Consider the following 23,609-nt stretch of genomic DNA (forward strand, 5'->3'; position numbering starts at 1 on the left):
CGCAAGTCTTTCAATTTGACGCCACTTCAGCAACTTGCACGTCGATAGGGAGGAAATGATATGAAGCATGTCCCTAGAATCATTGATACACATTTGAAAGTGCTGCACAATGAAAATAACGGACACCTGCTGACACTGTTAGAAGAAACTGAGATTTTTACACATCGTCTGCTAGAGCCTGGCAACACATTAAACCAGCGGAAGAATTTTATTAACAGTACACTTTTAAACTTTGAAGGCCTCTTCCAATTGTCCTCCACCTTGACACAGCGCATATATGAAAAACATTCCCACTTACTGAGAGGAGACAGCGGTAGCACATCGGCTCACACATTGTCCTAGCAGCAGTTTGGTGTGCATGTACATAGTGTAAAACGGCATGCCATATAATGCCACAAAGCATAAGCAAATGCAATTAACCACAACTGTCACATCCTATTCCCTGTAACTTTAGTTGGTGCACATAGTTTCACTTTCATAATTTTTGTTTAATACTTTTCATGGTTTTTAATATTTAATTCAGTTCTAGGTCTTATACATACTTTCACTTCTATAATTTTATGATCTTTACTATTTTACTATTTCTACAGCCATTGTTCTATACTTTTAACATTTTAGTGATAATTTTTATATAACCTTACTTTATATACTTTCAGTCAACATTGTCAAAAGCTTTCTCTAAGTCTACAAATGCTAGAACCGTAGGTTTGCCTTTCCTTAATCTTTCTTCTAAGATAAGTCGTAAGATCAGTATTGCCTCACGTGTTCCAATATTTCTACGGAATCCAAACTGATCTTCCCCGATGTCGGCTTCTACCAGTTTTTCCATTCGTCTGTAAAGAATTCGTGTTAGTATTTTGCAGCTGTGACTTATTAAACTGATAGTTCGGTAATTTTCTAAAGGTGGCAGGGGTAAAATATGGGGAGCGAAAGGCTATTTACAATTTGTATAGAAACCAGATGGCAGTTATAAGAGTCGAGGAGCATGAAAGGGAAGCAGTGGTTGGGAAGGGAGTGAGACAGGGTTGTAGCCTCTCATAAATGTTATTCAATCTGTATATTGAGCAAGCAGTAAAGGAAACAAAAGAAAAATTCGGAGTAGGTATTAAAATCCATGGAGAAGAAATAAAAACTTTGAGGTTCGCCGATGACATTGTAATTCTGTCAGAGACAGCAAAGGACTTGGAAGAGCAGTTGAACGGAACGGACAGTGTCTTGAAAGGAGGATAAAGATGAACATAAACAAAAGCAAAACGAGGATAATGGAATGTAGTCGAATTAAGTCTGGTGATGCTGAGGGAATTAGATTAGGAAATGAGACACTTAAAGTAGTAAAGGAGTTTTGCTATTTGGGGAGCAAAATAACTGATGATGGTCGAAGTAGAGAAGATATAAAATGTAGACTGGCAATGGCAAGGAAAGCGTTTCTGAAGAAGAGAAATTTGTTAACATCGAGTATAGATTTAAGTGTCTGGAAGTAGTTTCTGAAAGTATTTGTGTGGAGTGTAGCCATGTATGGAAGTGAAACATGGACGATAAATAGTTTGGACAGGAAGAGAATAGAAGCTTTCGAAATGTGGTGCTACAGAAGAATGCTGAAGATTAGATGGGTAGATCACATAACTAATGAGGAGGTATTGAATAGAATTGGGGAGAAGAGGAGTCTGTGGCACAACTTGACGAGAAGAAGAGACCGGTTGGTAGGACATGTTCTGAGGCATCAAGGGATCACAAATTTAGCGTTGGAGGGCAGCGTGGAGGGTAAAAATCGTAGAGGGAGACCAAGAGATGAATACACTAAGCAGATTCAGAAGGATGTAGGTTGCAGTAGGTACTGGGAGATGAAGAAACTTGCACAGGATAGGGTAGTGTGGAGAGCTGCATCAAACCAGTCTCAGGACCGAAGACCACAACAACAACAACATATACTTTCAGAGTGAGATCTTATGGTTTTATACTTTCAACGTTTTACACTTTTAATATTTTAAGATACTAATCCAGTTTCAGTTAATTTAGACTTTCATAATTTACTGTTTTATCCCTTTTACAGTTTTACACATCCATCAGTCTGTGTTTTTAATGTTTTAGTGGAAGATTTTTACACAATTGATTTTTTGCAATTTTACTATAAGACCCTCTCTTCTTAAACCAATAACATCCCTGCCACAACATTGCAAAGCCCCCCTCCCCTCCCCCCCCTCCATTCAACCCAGTTGGCAGCAAGGTGCTCTGTGGCACTCATCATTCTAGTAGGGAACAGGCTGTCTTTATAGCTCACCTGAAGATTTTGCAAGAGGTAAGTCATTTGTGTGAAGAATCACATTCTTATCACAGCTCTCCACTCCCAGGATGTCGAAGTGGTCTTCAAATGTAATCAGTTGGCTGTACAGAGTCTAGCTAGCCCTGCTGATCATCTATTTTGGCAGCTTTGTTTCAAGCACTCCACGATCTGCTATGTGTATCCACATTGGGATGCCACCACTGGAGGGGAGTAATTCCACTGAGTAGTATGCATGAGGGCTGGCAAGAATACTGAGAGGTCTATGGTGCAGTAGAACCCCGTAGCAATTTGGTTTGTTTATCTACCAAGTTTTCAGAAGGCATACCACTTCACAAAATACGATGCTCCTAACAGCTCAATTTCTTTGGCAGTCCCAACACAACCCCCATTCAGCAGAGACTATAACCCCTACATACAAAAACACCAGTACCTCCAAAATGTATCTCCTGTAGACATAGGGTACAAGAATCTTCTCTTTGCTGACAGTTTCTACTCCACCATATGCATCCTGAACCCATTTAGGTTCCACTACAGTACAAAAGGCATTTCCTTTCTTCTCTTTACTGAGTTTGGGAGTTTGTAAAAGTTAGCGAAGGCGTAGAAAACTTTGGAAGTCCTTCAGGCAGACTTCAACCTCCATATATTATGACACTGTCTCCTCCTCTCATCAGACATCCTACTGTTTCTCTTTTGGAGACAACAGTGGACTCTTCATACAAAGAAATAACTAGGAAACATCCTTTTATCTGCCTGTTTGGAGGGGGTACTGGGCTGTCCTCCAGTAGTTGCAGCAGGCTTTGTAGCTTGTCTGGAGGAGAAAATTCACTTTGCTACTGGTGAGTTTTTGCAAATACAATTGCAAATGTGTGTAGTGACACCTGTACTGATTGGGTGTTTGGTGCTGCAAATACTTTTATTTGCTGTTTCTTCACTGTTACTGTGAATGGCGTTGCAGGGTTGTATATCTCTTTCCTCTTCCGCATAAAATCACTGGTACCTGAATCACTTTAAAGGAAGGCTGAACTCATGAATCTCTTCTTGGGATGAGTGTGATCCATAGCCTGCAATTTAAACTAATCATTGGCAGTGTTCCTGTGAGAATTAGTGTGATCCACGAAAATTTCACAAGTAGCTAGGGACAGGATGACAGACCCAGACAAGGCCCCATGTACCTGTCCAGCCTAATACAATGTTGCGTTTTTGCTGTTGTGTGTACAGTTTATTATAATAATAAAAGATACACAAAGTGAATTAAACTACATAAGTTATTTTACTGTCATCTTTGTAAATGCCCAATGTTAAACTGTATTTTCCCCTACAACTGACTTGGTGAAATCAATTCAGAGGTTAGAGGAAGGCAATGGCATACTGCCTCCAATAGGATCATGTCTAGTACAGCACAAACCAATCTTTGGGTAGGTGACAGCTTTATTTGAACTTACTCTGACCTTGATATCAATTCTTATTATTTTTCCATCATATATCATCAAAAGAAAAAGGCAACACTGATGCTGTAGAGAGATAACAAATAAATTAGTTTCAGTTACAACTGTAAAGGAATATTACTGCAATAACGATTTTTAATATACCGTCCAGAATTTCTGCAGTACTTCACTAAAAAAAGGCCACACGCTGAATGTACAGTAACAAAGTGTACAGGCAAAAAGGAGATAGCAATATCACGTGGGGCAATATGAACTAAAGGAGCAGCACACACAACATCACTGTTTCATTATCAAACACCAATAAGGGAAAAAGAGCATGCATAGAGAAGGCTACAGACAACACACACCAATTGAAGATGACAAAAGTGTAATGAAATCAGTAGAGAGCAAGAATTGTAATACAGCTGAATGAAGGAATGAGTGGCACGTAGGCAAAAGCCTTATGGAAGATAAGAGACAGTTGTGTACAACTTGATTAAGAACAAAAAAGTCCTGTGACTGAATGGAGAGTGAAAGACAAATTCGGGTATTTGGTGACTTATACAAAAACAAAACAGAGAAATTCTTAAGAATCGAGAAGAGAGAGACATGACCAAAAATAAAAGAAAGAAAAGGTGTAGGGGAGTCAGCGCAGAGGAGGACAAAAACTGTTAGCAGTTGCTGAGGCCAATTGTATAGTAATTAAATTCAAATAAATACTTGTTATTCGATCAGACATTTTGACTTAACATGATATTTACTTTTGTACTCTCAGTGGTTTTGGATGTGTCATATTTTGCATAAATGTGTACAAAATTTCAGTTCTCTAGTGTAGATTAATGAAAAGTCCAGGATGGAATAACAATGTTATGAAAACAGTAGAGAGCTAGTGACCATATAGAGGAGAACTGAGGTGCAGAGAAGCACAATGAAGTGACTGCTACACATTTTAGCTTTCAGCCAAAAGCCCTTCTTCTGAAGTAGAACACACACACACACACACACACACACACACACACACACACACACAAAAGCACATTTGCACACACATGACCACTATCTCTGGCCACAGTGGCCAGATTATGTGCGAGAGTTGTGCTTGTGTGAATGTGTGTGAGTGTGTATTTTCTACTTTAGTGTGTGTGTGTGTGTGTGTGTGTGTGTGTGTGTGTGTGTGTGTGTGTGAGAGAGAGAGAGAGAGAGAGAGAGAGAGAGAGAGAGAGAGAGAGAGAGAGCAGTCTTTTTGTTGTGCCTGTCTGTGACTCAGTATTTCCTCTGTACAGTGAGTAGCAACCTATCCTTTTCATAACGTTGTAAATCAATGGGATATTTACCAACTAACTGCACTTGTTTTTAGACACAGAGTCCCCATTTCTAAGCACTGACTACTAATGATTTTACTGCTATGCCAGACATATAAAGTATGTACATTAATAGAAAACTTGTGAAAAATGGAGAAATGACAAGACTATGTTGAATCTAATTTAGTCATATCTAACCAAAAAGAGAGAATAATTTGAAATAGAAATTACTTTGAATACTGAAGTGACCACATGCACTATTCAGTTTATTCTGTTCCTAACCCATAATTTCAGCAATGGGGAGTATACTAACCTGCTTTTCTCTTAGTTTTGATACTACCACTGCAAACACACACATTTGATAAACTACTATCATGCCCAAGAGTAATGCAGAATCATGCACAACAAATCATAGCTATTCTAACACATACCATTGTCTCTACATACATTTTTTCCACAGATATGACATATTACGGAGGCTATATGCTCTACGCAACAACACCACCAAATAAGCTCTTTCACTTCCCCAAGCCACCACAACACTTACAGTAATTCAGAAAAAGCTACAGACTTTCCACGATCATGACATAATCCATGTAAAATGAACTCCATTCCATCCCAGCATGTCTACAACACAACACAGAATCGTTGCTTCATTATAGAGTAAGAAAAACACACACTTTTAGGAAATAAATGACTGTATACAAAACTTGGAACATCTGCATCTACAGTTAAGTAGTGAATTTTTTATTCTTATTTTACAACTCTGCATACATATTACATTACTCTCATCATTGTTGTTATTCTGGCTACTACAACACAAAAAAATAAAAAACAACATATGGCCAGATCAATTGCAACTTTTTAACTGATATGTGTACAGAAAAAAATTGGACTAGTTCTATGCAAGAAAATATGAAAAGTTTTAACGTGGGCACTGATTGTGCTTCAATTAAGCTCATATGGCATTCTGATTCAAAGGAGCTGAACAGATTCACTATATGTAAATGAAAACTTTCTGTGTCAATAGCAATAATGTTAATATATCTTCATTTCATTATATTTTTGGGATGTCCCTTTGACACATTTAGTGTGTTTCTAGGTTCTTTTCTCAAAATCAAACATCCTCAGTGATTTTTTAGGACATTTAAAAAAGTATCTAAGTACTTTATAAATGATAAATATGAATATGTATTAGCTATATAACAAACTACTACTACAGAATATGCAACATCAAACATCCTCTGTGATTTTCATAAGGACATCAAAAAAATGGTTCAAATGGCTCTGAGCACTATGGGACTTAACATCTATGGTCATCAGTCCCCTAGAACTTAGAACTACTTAAACCTAACTAACCTAAGAACAGCACACAACACCCAGCCATCACGAGGCAGAGAAAATCCCTGACCCCGCTGGGAATTGAACCCGGGAACGCGGGCGTAGGAAGCGAGAACGCTACCGCATAAGGACATCATAGACCATTGGGAATACTTCAGCATAATACTTTTTAACATGTCATGTATCTCCTTTTGATCCTTGATGATCATGCCTTGCATGCACACATGTATGGGCTATCCAATAAGAGGTATGTTCTGACAGTGTAAATGGAAATGCACTTTGTGAGAAAGACAAGTACCTGGGTTTGAGTCCTGGAGCAGTAAACAGTTTTAAAATGTTCAACATAGCACATAATATGCTAAAGAGTAATAATATGCTGTCTTCTTCAGAAAGGTGTTTCTAGAGGAGTGATTTCACTCTTCAGGAGAGCATATACTGTAATGGAAGTTCTTGACATAGGAATGGTGTACTGGGCTAAGGATTTTGAAAAATGGAGAATAATACTGGCTGACAGAAGCTCTGAGTGGGGTTTGTACGGTATGTTTGCATACCTTAATGAACAACAACGTGGTCTGTGAACAATCAAGGTTCTATATTTGTGTCCTAGTCCAGCACAAAGTTTGAATAGATCAAGAAATTTTGATCCATTACCTGATTTTGCATGATATTTCTTCTTACAAAATTTCAAACATTATCATTCCAATATGTTGGTACTCTAAAAAAACATTTGTTGTGCACCCTGGAGTGATTAGATGCAAGTCTGCCTTTTCAGGGTAACAGAATGGCTTTGGTTCATGGAATGTCTACTTTTGACAATTGCAAAATATCTACAGAAAAAAAACATTAGATGTGTCGTGTCTAATATGAACTTAAGTGGGGCATAAAACATTTCATCAACTATACTCTGATTAAAATTACTTTGTGATGGACAGATTGCAGTGGCAGGAGGCAGGATTGCCAGCATGCAGCCAGCCACACTTCACAAGGCATTGCATGCACCTAAAAAACAGGCAACACATTGAGCACATGGTTGAGGAAGTATTACAATTGGACGGTGGCTGGCCCTTACCACACGACTCACTGAAACGTCAATCACAAAGTAATTTTAATCAGAGTATAGTATTCCTATTTCAGAATGTAGTTCCACTGAAGAGGATGCACGCTAAATATAAGACAATAAGAAAGAATTCATTGTATCAGTTCTGCAGTACGTCAATACCTCGTGAAACATAACACATGGCATACAAAAAAATGAAGAAATCAAACACAATGCAAATGATATACAGAAAAATTGTCTCCCAAAATGTAAAATTTCACAAAAATGTATGTGGAAACACTCGTGGCATGCTGTTACACACACACACACACACACACACACACACACACACACACACACACACACACAAGTAAAAATTTAGCAGTTACACTAGTGGGTACAAGCAGCAACATCAATGCAGAACATAAAGTTGGGTAACACACATTAAAACACATATTGATATGAATGTCTACATAAAGACATTTTTCTGTAAGAAGATATTGGAACACTACTTTATATTTTTATTCTGTTAATAACAGCAGAGCATCGTAATTAAAGCAGCAAAATAGTAGTAATTACTGTTGTGCATTTTTACATCCTTGCATATACAGGGTGCCCCAGGAGGAACGGTCAGTGCTCAGGGACATGACAGGAACACTCATTTGAAGCAAGAAGTTCATATGGACATCTGCCCTATTCCAAATGGTTTCCAAAATAAAACACATTTTACCCAGACATGTGAGGGAAATGTCAACTGCACTTACTCTAATCGCTGGACTGGTTGCGGTAGTAAAATTAACTGACTACCAAGCTCGTCAGACCTTATGGCATTAGAATTTTATTTATGGAATTGGATGAAGGTCTGAGATGTACAAACAAAAGACAGCTGCGCGAGATGAAGTCCTGCTCATATCACAGACTCTGTTGTCACCATTAGGGAATGTGCAGAAGCACTCAGACAAGCAACCAAACATGTTGTCCAAAGAATGCACAAATGCACTGAAGTTGACAGTGACACAGTCAAACATTTATAGTGAACTGTACAACCACTGTAATGTGATGTGTACGACAATGCTTAGAATCGAATGTGTTAAAAATACGTATTTCTCCTCTAACACTTCATAAAACACATGCTGTAATGTTTACTAACTGTTGCACGTGTGTAAACCTGACAATTTATTGAATAATACAGAAAATAAATAACATGTACATTACACCTACATCTACATAGATACTCTGTAAGCCTCCATAGGGTGCATGGCAGAGGGTACCCTGTACCACTACTTGTCATTTCCCTTCCTGTTCCACTTGCAAATAAAACAAGAGAAAAACAACTGTCCATATGCCTCCGTATGAGCCCTAATTTCTCATATCTTGTCTCTGTGGTGCTTATGCACAATGTATGTTGGCGGCAGTAAAATCAATCAGCAGTCAGCTTCAAATGTCGGTTTTTTCTCAATAGTGCTCTTCAAAAAGAACATTTCCTTGGTTCCAGGGATTCCCGTTTGAGCTCCCGAAGCACCTCCATAACATTTACATGTTGTTTTAACCTACCGGTAACAAATCTAGCACCTGCCTCTCATTTGCTTTGATGTCCTCCTTCAATCTGACCTGTTATAGATCCCAAACACTTGAGCACTATTCAAGAATAGGAAGCACCAGTGTCCTACATGCAGTTTCCTTTACAGATTATCCACACTTTCCTAGAATTCTCCCAATAAACCTAAGTGAACCATTCACCATCCTTATCACATTCCTCACATGCTCATTCTATTTCGCATCGCATTGCAACATTACGCCTAGATATTACACGACGTGACTGTGTCAAGCAGTACAGAACTAATGCCATATCTGAACATCACATGTTTGTTTTTCCTACTCATCCACATTACGGTGTTATATCTCAAAAACATTCAGAATAGAGCATATGTTCATATGAAGCTTTTACGTCAAATGACTGTTCATGTCATATTTCTGAACATTGACCATTCGTCCTGGGACACCCTGTATAACTGAGATAAACGAAGTGAAAAATCTTAATGGATTTTTATAAAACAACTCATAGCATCTCTAGATGACCATCTCTCTCTCTCTCTCTATCTCTCTCTCTCTCTCCCCACCCACCCCCCTCCGTGTGTGTGTGTGTGTGTGTGTGTGTGTGTGTGTGTGTGTGTGTGAGGAGGGGGGTGGGAGGGAGGGGGGGGGCACAGGGGGGGATCCTCAAGCACCCTTCCATGATGAATTCTCATCTATTCCAAAGAACAGACTTCCACACCCCACTACACACAATTTTCACAATTTTATTCTCACACAAAATGAGAGCATGAACATTCCAGAAGATGAATGCAAAGCCAACGGTGATGCTTGCTTTGAGTCACCATTGTTCATTTACATTACTTTGAATCAAGGTGTTGGAGGAAATTTTCAGTACCGGTTTGTCTGTAAAGTGGAGCAGTGGCAGTGGTGTACTGTTCTGATCACCATGTGGCATGCTACAATCAAACCCCAAACATCTCTGCAGAGTCTTGTGGAATGACTACATGTGATACTGTTGATAGTGATTACGCCATTCAACGATGGCGTCTAGCTCAGTGGCTCCCCGATGTTATTGATGAGGAGCACTTTATACGATGGTACCGTGCTTCACCTTCTCCTTTCCATTTCCATTAACTTCCGAAACAAAACAAATTAACACTTTGTTGCAGAATCTCTCGTCACAGTCATCCATAGTCCATATTGCACATAACACTGAGGCAAGAAGGTGGATCTGACTTCAGGGTGTCACGCAAGCACTCACGGGGATTCAGATTAATAACTAGACCTCACTCTCATGGTGAACAAAGAGGGAAATGGTCCATACACAGTGCACCTATAGTCCCTATTCAGAATTCAACAACATTAAAACTACACACAGAAGTATTTTAAATTAAATCAATATGTTTTCTCCATTTCTAAGGTACACAAAATTTCAGTTTTATCTGATGTATTTTCGTAATAATGAACAGAACATAAGAATCAACCTTAAACATAGCTGCTCTCTACATACGTGTAGGTCATTAACAACAATGGAAACTGTCAAAGATGTTCTTGAGGAGTTGCCTTCTCCTCCCCCCCCCCCCTTTTTCATAAAAGTATTTAAACAGCCATCTGAGATCATTATGCATTCAATTCACACAGGCATGCTTCACGCGAAGGCCATCTACTGGGATTTGGCTACGTAACATGGTGTGCTGCATAGGTCCCTCCAGAATTCTTAGATTATCTTAAATGGAATGATACTTCCACAAGAACACTAAAAGCAACTACAAATCTTCGTGCATTCCAATGTCCAACTGAGCCAACATCAAACATAATTCCACAGTGCTTTACAGCTGCAGAGTGTTATTATACTAAAATTTTATGGTTCTCTCCTGGTTTTCAGAAAGGAATATTCAGCTCTTCTGTTTAAGAGCTTAGTAACAGGCCTAGCAATCAAATTTTGTTATAAGGAAGGCACAAAAATGTATGCAATGTGGTTTTGAGATGACATCACATGCTATACTGAATTTAGCTGTGATACATTGCAATGTGACATTGATTTCCAGCATTACATTGTTGAAGCAATGTGTCATGTTGCTAGAGTCAAATGAACAACTGCCATCCTCTCAGTAACTGAGTAATAGCAACCACAGACTATTGACTGGCATTGAAAGTAATACCAACAAAATGTTATGTCTCTGTCTCTACGATATATTTAAGCATATTTAAAGGCATACATTTCTCAATACAGTGGAAACCGGTAATCTCCGTTTCCCAGAATTTTTCTTAAAGCTGACTTTCATATTTGAAACAAAAATGATAGATTAATTAATACAATCCAGGAAGCTCTGTCCATCATTTTCTTGTTTACTCTTCATGAAAGACCTTGTGTTTTGCATTCACAGCTTCAAAACTTTAAAAGGTCACTACTGATGGGATATTCTTCAGCCATTGCAGAATCACTCACTCACTCCAACTCATAGCACTGAAGTAACATTCTAAACTCAATCATACGAAAGTTTTACAACTTCTTTGGAGTTTGGCTGGAAAAATGTAAATGGTGACATAATTCTTCATTTGAACAATGGGCAGTTCTCGCTAAGCACAGAGCATAATTATTTGGTTAATAGCAGAGATGAACCCCTTTTGCAGCATTAAAAGTGCATTACCCATCCTCTGTTCAAAAGGCAGCAAATTTGCCACACTAGAATGAGACTCAACAATTCTAGTCTTCAGACAAGTGTTCAAAAAGTCTCACACTGTAAGGTATGTATAAAAATTTCAAGGAAGCTGAGAATATCTGTGGGTGTTGTTCAATAGCATTATTGAGAGAATTTATAAAGAGGGGGCAATGAGTTTCAATCATGTAAATTAAGAGTCCATATTTGTTGTATCTTCCAGTCTACAGTAGTCATGACTCTCCAGTAGTCATGCCCATCAGGCCACTGAGAGCAGGAAGTTTTATGATCAAGCCCATAACACAGGGACATTTCATTTTGAAACTCTGCAGTGGTCATGCCCATCAGGCCATTGAGAGTAGGAAATTTTATTATCAAGTCAATTCCCGAATCCTGTTTCATGAGTTGAATGATGTGATAGAGTACTGCTGTTTTAGATAATACATTACTGCTGCTTTAGCAATGAGAATGACAATTCTAGCCTTTAGTAAACCTTTAGTAAATTTGATGCATACTTCCCAACTGTTACACTTTTATAGATAACATACACAAATGGACACTTTCTTAGTTCTTATTCCTCCATAGCTAATACAAATATTTTGTTACAGTAGGGGTTCCATCACTTTCATTCCGTTTCACCCAAAAATATTTGTTCAAGAAGGCTGATGTCTGGTATATCCTGTTGGGTGCTAATCACCAGTAATTCTATCAGGCCTGCTGGGAAAGTTTCTCCTTAGCTTTAAAATGACCAATTTTGGCTCCACAAGCACCTAGGATTTTATTTTAGCAGCCCCCCCCCCCCCCAACGGACACACATATATTTATGTTAACCTCGCACATCACGGAAACATCAGGTGGCAGCCTCAATAATCACACACTAATGAGTTATTTTTTCCATCAACATTTACTTGCTTCGTCCATTACTCAGTTCCAGCCTCATTTCTTGCTATCCTTTCTAGTAGTGGTCACAGAAGAAAGAACAGCAAAGCAAAACAAATAAACCAACTCCGGCAATCAGCATCCGACACACAGTGTTGATGATTAATAGCCACATTCAGTTCAGAATGAACCGGCAAACTGCAATTATGGTTCCACATCAGCTGCAGAATATTTGAGAATAAATGAAAATTTGTACCAGACTTCCCACTTGTTGTGGGCAGTCGCATTAACCACTTCGGCCATCTGAGCACATTCCCAAGAGCAGCCCAAATCTCCACCAGGACAAATGGAAATTTGGGCCACTCCTGGAAGCATGCTCAGACTGCCAAAGTGATTAAGGCGACAGCTCGTGACAAGTGGAAAATCTGGGTTCGAGTCCCAGACCAGCACAAATTTTCATTTGTTCTGAAATATCTGCAACTGATGTGGAACCATAATTGCAATTAGTGAGTTCATTCTGAAACCAACTCCTGTTTAATCATGTCTGTAGTTACCAAGTTCTAAGTCTTTGACAGAATGGTAACTTGCACAGATTAGTGCTGGCATCTAGAATGGCCCTTCAGGAGGATCTATTTTCAAATTCATCAGACGTATTTTGGAATAACCAAGAAAAATGTAAATCCAAATAGCTGGACCTGTATACCAATCATAGATCTCAAAGGTACAGCAATGAAAAAATTGCTAAAAAATCTACAAAATTCCAACAAGAAGCAGAACTTTAGCTGGAAAACATCATAGCACATTTAAGTTGAAAGATTTATACAGCAATAAGAAATAATAAAACAAAATGTTAATATATAAGTATACATGCATATAATCTAGTAGTAAATATTTTAAGACAACAGTTTCCTTTAAGTGTCAACAGCACTGTAATATGCAAATCACCCATGGCTATATTTGTCCTAAAGCCAAATAAACTAACAAGCCAAAAAAAGTTTGCTCCACTGATTTTTATGTACTTACTGAAGCTCCCAAGGTTACAAATATGTGTGGCACTTTTACTTCAAAGTGAGACCCAGAGGTTTCCATTGTAGCTGATTTCAAAGAGCGTCTTATTAGTGCAAGGCACTCCTCACTGGCCTCTGCAATAAAGAAGTGACAAAAGTAATAATTTGCTGTGTCACATAGCCAAACTTACAAATTAAAGTACTTAATATAAGGTAATTAAGTGTCACTGACCCAGAGATCTAAATGAATAAAAATATAAATAAATAACAGGTAAAATTTCTGCATGTCTCTAATCTAGTATAATAGATATCTACAAGTCTTTCTTGTTTTTCAGAAGGCAGAAATGTTCTGAAATTTTGCAGAGCCTATCACAAAATAAATTTGCTGCTATTGTTGTGGTGGTTGTTGTTTTTGTTGTTATTGGTGGTGGTGGTAAAACTGACACAGCTAATTAATTATGTCATTATGAGTTCAAATGGCAGTTCCTTGCTTTTTTTCCATGGAAATATATATATATATATATATATATATATATATATATATATATATATATAACTTTTTATTTTCACTTGGTTTATGGAAGCATTTGTTGTGTGTGGACCAAAGCCAGCCATATCTGGAAGGTATGCAAAACCAATAACACAAATATATCATTCCATTAACTTCTAGTCAGCTCTACACATCATAATTACATTTCGTTGATAGCAATAAACAATAAAAACAAAAATCTACAGTGTGTCTTGTGGCAATCCCACATGGAAAATGTCTTTGCAATATTTAATGGGAAAACATTCACATTAATCTCCTAATGTTGCTTGACCCAAAATATGATAATCAAAACTGGGTGCACCCTGTAGACTATGCAAAGCCAAATAAACTGTAGGTAAACCTACATCAAATATGTTCAAAAAGATTTGCAAATTGTAGGTAGCCACTGTTACCCCAACTGCAATACTCCTGACACAATAATACAGATCACAGCTTCTTCTTGCAGAAATGTGACATGAAAATAATGTATTATCATACAATACTTGGTTGCAAAAATATTGCACTCCATTTTATTCAATTGTGACTTGATTCTGATGAGCAGTTATAACGCAAATATAATCTTCAAGCCATACTTGAATTAGTGAGACTGTAAAATAATACAATCATGCTCTTCAATCCAAAGTGTGATTTGATGCAGTTCTTGACACCAGTCTAGCCTGTGCAAGGCTCTTCATTCCAGCATAGCTACTGCAACCCCAAACCATCTGAACCTACTTGCTTATTCATGCCTAAGCCCCTTCCCACAATTTTTACTTCCCACACTACCCTCAATTACCAAATTAAATACTCCTTGATGCCTCAGAATGTGTCCTATCAGCCTCTTCTTTTAGTTACATTGTGCCATAAATTTCTTTTTTCTCTAGTGTCATTCAGTACCTACCAATTAGTTATTAGATCTACCCATCTAATCTTTAGCATTCTTCTACAGCACCAAATTTCAAAAGCTTCTATTTTCTTCTTGTCTTAACTGCTTAAGGTCCAAAATACCTTCAGCAAAGATTTTCTAACACTTAAATTTATATTTGATGCTAACACTTTCTCTCTTTCTGTAGTCCTTTTCTTGCTACAGCCAATCTGCATTTTATACCCTCTCTGCTTTGGCCATCAGCAGTTATTTTGCTGCCCAATTAGCAAAACACAACTATTACTTTTAGTGTGTCATTTCCTAATCACATTCACTTAGTATCGCCTAATTGACGACATTCCATTACCTTTGTTTTAGCTCTCTTGATGTCCACCCTATGACATCTTTTCAACATTATCTATCCTTTTACACCACTCTTCCAGGTCCTTTGCTGTCTCTGACAGAATTGCTATGTCATCTGTAAACCTCCAAATTTTTATTTCTTCTCATTGAACTTTATTTCCCTTTCCAAATTCCTTCTTGGTTTCTTTTATCACTTGCATAATGTACGTACTGAGTAACATTGGGGATAAGCCACAACCCTGTCTCACTCCCTTCTCAACTACTGATTTCCTTTTATGTCCTTTGACCTGTAGAACTGCAGTCTAATTTCTGTCCAAGTTGTGAAGAACCTTTCACTCCTTTTATTTTACCCTAAAAAACTGTACTCCACCTGAACAGGCCATGTAGGCCCAACAGTACCAACCGGATGCCACGTCATCCTCAGCCCACAGGCATCACTGAATGCAGACATGGCGGGGCATGTGGTCAGCAACTGCTCTTTCGGTGTATGTCAATTTAAGAGACCGTTATTTTATCCTGGCTACCTTTAAAATTTTGAAGAGTCCTATCAACACTGTCAAAAGCTTTCTCTAAATCTACAATTTTCTAAGACATACAGTCAGTATTACTTTGTGTGTTCATACATTTCTCCCAAACCCAAACTGATATTTCCTTTTTCATCTTTATGTTTTCCTCTTCATTAAAGTTTTGCCAGTTAACTTTCAAATTATCAGTTCAATGTACAGATTACAGTCCTGATATTTACTCCTTTACACTGCTTTTCTCTTTCAGCATGCATACTGATTTTTATACTTTCAAATTTTTTCACAAGTACCTTCCTTCCAAGCATGAAATGGCTATCCCCATTCTAATCTGTTAGGTCCCTCTCCATCTGCTTTTCCTTTCCACATTATACAACAGTTTCCTTCTCTCTCCTTATTAATGTTCCCATCATCATCATCATCTCTCTTCTGTCGGACCACCACCATGGGCCTTTTAGTTATGTTTGCAACTTCAACATTAAGGTGAAATGTACTCTACCACTGCCACAAATATTAAACAATACAATGGCTGTCAACAGTAGAGAAATCACGTAAACAGTGAAAGAACACTATGCATTGGAATCTGTAGTACTGAATATTGCAGTCAGTACCATATCAGCTACAGCGGACTGAAATAAACCTTTGGGAGAGCATTCTTTTTTATGATGAGATAATAGGAGTTCTTTAGGGATTCTGGAATCAGCTAAATAAAGTTCATGACCCCAAAATGTGGAAGTACTGGAAAACAAAAGCTGACAGAAGAAATGGTACATGTCGTATCATTTACATGTAAGCAAACAAACAACAGGTAAATATGAGAAACATGGCTATCTATTTACATTATTTAAGCAGCCAGAGTAAAACTGTTGAAATGACCTTACTGAGTTCAGATAATTATTTCACATTTGTATGTGAGGATTCAGAAAAAATATTACAATACTAATGAGAGATGAACATGTGGGTTATGCTGCTAATAGAAAGCACCTGAAACATGATGTGGGAGAGCTGAAAAGTTATTTAGATGGTTGCACATATCAAATGTGGCACGACTGCAGATCGTTTTCAATGAACCGTTGCACTTACTTTATACATCTATGTGAAAACAAGTTGGTCAAAAAAACTAAGAACAAGACTGAAATCTTATACGTCTCTCTCATACTAAAATATGACACAAATTTTACATCCAAAATAAATATAATTGCGGTGACAATGTAGATATGTGCATCGCAAATTCATGGCGCTTAATAAACGTCAAATGGCTTCTAATTGGGGCCTAAGGCATACAAAATAAGAGGAAGAAAGTCATCTACTGCAGTGTATTTATAGTAATTATGTGAAATATTACAGCTCATGTACCGAATATGCGACAAATTCTAACGACAACCAGGGAAGGTCAAGTATTGCCTCGCATGAAAGTGGACGCGTAATTTATGAGCAACATTTGTGAACGTGTTAACTGTTGACGATATTTGTCGGTGAGGCTGTCATCGATAGTTTCCCAACACGACACTGCCCGCAACCGATAAATAATGCATTGAATTTACAGAGGATTCTGTTACACTTCATATTAATATTTTGTGTAATTTCATTTACTTGCACACATTTCGGTTTAACTGTGAGAAAAAGGGGTAAGGAATGATATAGTAACGATATATTTTTACCACCAGCCATGATAAGCGATAACGAATACAGCTGACACAAATTTCCTTGTTGTATGTTTAGTTTCTGTTTGAAAACCACAGCAATTTGGGCACCACAAAACACATAACGTGAAGATATATCTGTACATTGTTGCTTATCTTTATGTTCTTGCTTATCTTTGGCCAAGCCCATGAATTTCGATGGTCGATTGGAAAGAATGCGATTTGTCGAAATTTTTTATCACAAATTTCAAATACGTATTTTTAGACAGATGAAAATATTTAAGTTGTTGCCATATAGTACCTCTTGAATGACTTTTTCATGCTCAGGATCGTAAAATGAACGGATAGGCAGACATCACATTTTCTAATCTTTTTTTATATTATTCCTACTTTAGTATCAGTATCTGCTTCATAATACTCTGAAGAGTAGTTTTCTGCTTATATCGTAGGAAACATGTCCCAAACAAATTCTCTCATTACGTGTCTTATTAAAATTAACTCTTTTCAAAGTCAGTTGCCGATACACACTTATTTTTCGGCTAAGAGCTGTTTCCAATCTTAAGGGGCCAGCACACGTACAACATATACACTGGCAATACTAGTTTTTAAAACCTTCAGTATATTGAAGCGACCTCACACTATCAATGACACTGACAAAAACCGTCAGTTGAAAACGTGATTTTACAAGGCTGAGATGTTGAATACCCAAAAGGAAGTATGTGCTGCAATTATATAAGCTATAGCTTGCAAGAAAAAAAGTGTCATGTAGTATCTTGTACAGACACCTTTTATTAACCTTACACGTTCCACATCATTACGAAGTGTCGTATTCATGATATATGGAACAAGCACTAATCTAATGTAATCAAGGTACAGACAACAACGAAAAAGTCGAAATGCGTCCTGGAATGGTTGAAAAAAATGCGTCCTGGAATGGTTGAAAAAAAAAAAAAAAGGAGCGACTGGTTACAAGTTAATTTACTGACTGAAATCGGAACCACGGACCCGAAATATTTGTTAAATTATTTTCCGATGAGTCCTACACCGTACGACAAGTTACTAGTGTTGACAGGAGATAAAATAGAAAAGCAAAATGCATTAATGAGAGAGGCTATCCAAATCGACAAGAGATTAGGGGTAACTTCGAGATTTCTGGCGACAGGCCGGTCGTTCTAATGCTCGAAGTTTAGATCAGTAATATCAGCAAGCACAATTTGTAAAATTCTATGGAAATCTGTGAAGCAGTTACATCTGCCTATCAAGGACCTTCTCAGGCAATTAATGTAAAATATTTTTTCGCTATTTGTGATAATTTGGTGAAACTGATACGCATTTCGCAGATTTCTCACCAGTCAGTGCAGATATATGACGTATTTTTCGAAATGGGAGCTGTTTTCCAAACTGCTACGTAATATAACAATTTGTACTATATTTTCAAATTAATGACATAAGCAGTGTCCTAGAGCATCCTCCATTAACAATCCTAATGTGGTATATACAATGATTGCATAGGCCTATTAAAATTCTTTTGTGTTAAAAAACTTCTTAAAAACTAAATCTGGGGTTTTATGTCCACAACAGCAAATTGAAAAAATTGAAGGTGCACACTAACACTGTGTGGCTGGTTTATGAAGCTCTGTCAACGTCTAAATGGAGAATATTGTCAGTCAATACTTTACCTCAGACGTTTAGTATGTGTTGACAATAATGAGAATATTTTGAGGTCCATCAATATTGCCTGTCACTATTTCTGGTATTGACAGTATGTTAATATGTGCCCTCAGATGGTCAATATTTTGACAGTTTCACAATATTATTGAATGTCTAAGGGCCCCTTTAAAGGAAGTATCCAAAATCCTTATTGGTATTCTCATTCTACTTCTTGGATGTTAACATGAAGCAGTTTCTGGGAACGATATTTTCCGAATTAGGTAGATGGGGGCAAGTTATATACACAAAAAAGGATGTAGGTCATTCTGGCCCGTAAAACTTCCCACATACCCAACGTCACGAGGCAATGTCCTAAGCTCTAGAACGCGCATGGGCATCCTTTGGTGACCCCTGCGCCATAGCCCGCTTTACATTTGGTCATGCCCAGACCTGATTCAAAAACTTCGCGGTCCACCTCGACACGACGCAACAGCAACGCTCCTAGGAGAGTCTGTGACGTTAATGTTTATGGTATAACGCACCGATATGAATGGCACCCCTTTCCTGACGCGCCACGCCAACAATTTATGCCTCAAAACGCATGTTTTTGAGAGTACATTCATTTTATTTTTACCAGGAATTTCTTCCATGGGCCGGATTGAAACTAATCGCTGTCTGGGTGCGGCCTATGTGTACTATAAAATCACGGCTAATTATAGGATACGATCAAAGGACAGTCTGATGGGTGTATTTAATACAGCACACAGTGTCGCAGTGTGCATTTGTTTTGACTATGAACACGGGTCTTTATTAATGTGCTACAGCATAATGCATTAATAATGCTCGAAAGACGGCAGATGTTATTAATCACTTTTTTTCCCCAGAGATGAGTAATTACACGTCGAATTGATAGTTCGATGCAAACGCACTAACGAAATAAATGTAAAAACTAAGTTGGTGTGTTTAGTACGTTCTTGACCTGAGGATTATGAAATAAATAAAAAAAACTAACTTCAGAAAGAAGTTACAACCCGGTAGCGATTCCCAATCTGTGAAATCCAAATTGGCATGACGATTAAACTGCAGGAAGTGGGTATGTAAGAGAAAAGGTAAGAAGTTGGTATGGCGAATAGTTACATTATAAAATGATGTTAGCATAAATTAATTTCATAAATGCAATGATTCTTTCGCGCAGAATTTCAGTGTATTACAACAGTGACTGACATTCTACAATCTGTAGGGAGAAAAATTAGCTTTTACTCCCGGGTTGTACAATTTATTTTTCGTCGAAACAGCGATTATATTTTCATATTGTCAAGATGTGCCACATATTTAATTTTAAGAATTCCAAAGGACTTTTGATTGGCTTCGCATTATCGAAATATATCTCGATATCCGCAAATTTTGGCAAAAAAACCACTGAATGTGACCAAAAAATCACTGAATGTGACAAAAGAAAACACCGATTTTTCGAAGAAATAGAAAAGAAACCGAGGAGTTAGGACAAATAGCCACAGAAAATAGGCAAAACGCGATGGAATTTGGCAAAAAACGACGGAATTTGACGAAAGACACTTAATTTGGCGAACATATAGAATATGGCAGAAAACACCAATTTGGAAAAATAAATAACACTCAATTTAGCAAAAAATAACAACGAATTGGGAAAAAAATAATACCGACTTTGGCAAAACAGCTCCGAATTTAATAAAAAAATAATACTAAATTTGGCAAAGAAATAACGCCGATTTACAAAAATACTACACCAAATTTAAAAAATAAAACCGAATTTAGCACAAAATAACACCGAATTTGGCCATAAAATAAAAGGATTTTTTCCTGTCCCTACCTATGAATCAAATGCAGTTAATAGTAACTTGATGTGTATATGCCCGCCATTGTCACCGTAGCTCACAATGCAGCTAATGACAGAACTGGTATTGTGCCTTCTCAGCCAAATGAGCGTTTCACGATAGAGTGAGGAATGTAATTTTCTGTCGTTACTGTAATGTTTTTAACTATACATAAACTGTTTGTTATATTCAGAAAAAATGAGTGCAAAATTTTCTGGTTGTTTCCTGAATAGAGCACTATGGAACCTCATAGTATGAGAATGTAAGTAAGAAACTGGGAACATTTAACTAAAACAAGTGAAACGTATGGGAAGCAACACCATCTTGTAAATTCCTACGTTATTTGTGAGCAGGTGATGAAAATGTTGCAAAAAATTTTTTAAAGAAGACCGCGATTCTTTGGGGTAATCTTTTGGTAAGTGTAATTAATCCCTCAATAAAAGTAGCAAACTCCAGTTTTTCTTTGACGGGAAAAGAACAGCAAGCACGTCTACTTGAATAAGGACAATTTTCTTGTCATCATCAAACTACTTGTCAGTTATCAACCAGTACTGAGAGATATGCTGTAGACGCCCCATAGCTCCTCTAAATGAGAACGAAGTTAGTATTTTAATGACAGAAGGAGTCACACACGATATAATTCAAAACATTCAGACTGCACAGTCTCTTTCTGTCATACATGATACTACATAAGGCATTCGTAAAATACATCAGTTACCACAGCTGTCCGCAAGGGGGAGCAAGGGGAAGCACTTGCCCCCTCTATCTTCCCCTCCACCTCTGCGCTCAAGGAAGGAGTTTTTATTAATTACAAAATTCTCATACATTTCTTGAAGTAATTTCCCGTCATTCTGCTAAACCTCTCATTTACTGCTTTCCTTTCCCCCGTCCCCAGAATAAAATCTGCGGACGCCCATGTCAATCAGTGAAGTCTTTCGCTATGTTAAAATAATATCATTCTGGATATACTTAAGGAGTGCTTCGTTTACCCAGGACGAAGAAGAAGATGCACCAGTATCCACAAATAAAGTAACTGAAACAATGGAACAACAGGGACTATAGATTTGAGCACATTTCGAGATCAAGCCTATGACACAGCATGCACCATGTGTCAGTAACATAACACTATACAAAAAGGAACAAGTAAATTAGGACATTATGCATATTTCGTCCACTAACAAATCACAATTGAGTGGTTTGTTCTTAGGATTTAAAAACTTCTTCCTGAGCAATTTCGAGGTAAGCAAAGAAGTTCACCAAGTTACCATGCCATGCATTCGTATGCAATTGAAGAAAAATTCATTTAATTTCATACAAGTATACATTAACTTACGGGTGAAGTCTGATGAAAGAAGTGAAGGAATAGATCTCAGAAAGGTAATGGAACACATTAGCTTTGTCACCATTTTAGAATTTAATGCAATGTACTAGGAAACTCAGAGTAGCGTCTGAAGTCTTAAAATCTGAGGGCATGCGCTATGCATACGCATATCGTCCTTGTAAAACTAATACCGCGTAACTAAATTTTCCGATTTTCCGGATTTCAGTCAGATGGCATGTTTGACGCGACGCACCTGGTGTTACGGTGCGAATGGCAAATTTTCAGTTCTTTACAACGAAAATGAAGCTCAAAGACTACTGGGCAAGTCAAACAAGGTAAATACGGTGTGAATTCCTCATAACTGCAAAAGAACGATATACCGTGCAACTGGAGCGTCGTAAGTTCCGCAAGATTGTTCGGGGAATACGCTGGCGTCTTTAGGGAGGGTGCAACGAAGAAGACAGCAGCGTAATGCTTGAAGACATGCAGACGGACGGCAACTGGTGCAGTGGCTCGCAGCTGTCACTCACAAATATCCACTTCCATACGATACTTTCAAGTGAAAAGTAGCAGAACACGAACGCTATGTACGATTACAGCAACATAATAAATCGGCGATAGCGGAACTCGACTGTGGACAACCTATCAGGTTTCAGGAAGCCCGAGTACTGGCGAAAGAATCATGGATGCGAGAACGCAAAATACGGGAGGCGATCGAAATTATTAAGCAGCCTGGCAACATCAACAGAGAAGATGGCTACAAACTCCCAGTCCAACGGGCCGCGAGCGGTCGCGGGGCAGAAGCTACACGGGACACGGACGTATCTGCACAAACAGCTGTAGAGCAACTGTCAGCCCACTTCCGCGCACACGAGGAGGAAAACTTGCCGACCAGAAGCCGAACGCTGATTGGCGGACAGCTACCAATTGTTGACGACATGGACATCCACGAATAGCCTCTTTCCTTCCCTCTTTCCTTACGTCATGACTAGCCAGTCGTATTAGAGAGCCACTTAAAAGTTTTACAACAGTGACGTTAGACATCGATAGTCTGTAATAAATAGAAACACCTATCCCCATGCAAAACCAGTCGTGCCCTGAGGAAGGCCGTTGCAATTCGGCCGAAACGTCGGTTTTAATTTATTATTGTTGTTAGTTTTTTAGCAATGACGCGGCATAATACCCAGAAGAATTTTAATCACTATGACACCGGCCGCGGAAGCCTACGTTCGTATATAAGTGAAAAATGATTTGTTTCTTGATGAAAAGCCGACAAGGGAAATGCGACCGTCGTAATGAAGACCGAAGGTTATGAGCAGAAGATCCGGGATCTATTAGATCCGACGACGTACCGAAAACTAAGGGCAGATTCGACGCAGTGGAACACGAGGAATACGAA

At 38.1% G+C, this 23,609-nt stretch overlaps 1 protein-coding gene across 4 annotated transcripts in view; it reads right to left on the reverse strand.

Annotated features, from left to right (window-relative positions):
• LOC126470008 (glucose-6-phosphate 1-dehydrogenase) overlaps positions 1-23,609 on the reverse strand; it is a 304,403-nt gene that overhangs the window by 73,287 nt on the left and 207,507 nt on the right. For 3 of the 4 annotated variants that reach the window (XM_050097482.1, XM_050097481.1, XM_050097484.1), the window contains one exon: positions 13,482-13,600. In XM_050097482.1, the coding sequence (XP_049953439.1) occupies positions 13,482-13,600 (119 nt within the window). Of the gene's footprint in view, positions 1-13,481; positions 13,601-17,404; positions 17,530-23,609 lie in introns of those variants that run through there. The other variant, XM_050097483.1, reaches the window with a different exon arrangement.

Source organism: Schistocerca serialis, chromosome 3, assembly GCF_023864345.2.
Source record: "Schistocerca serialis cubense isolate TAMUIC-IGC-003099 chromosome 3, iqSchSeri2.2, whole genome shotgun sequence".
Classification (NCBI taxonomy): Eukaryota; Metazoa; Arthropoda; class Insecta; order Orthoptera; family Acrididae; genus Schistocerca; species Schistocerca serialis.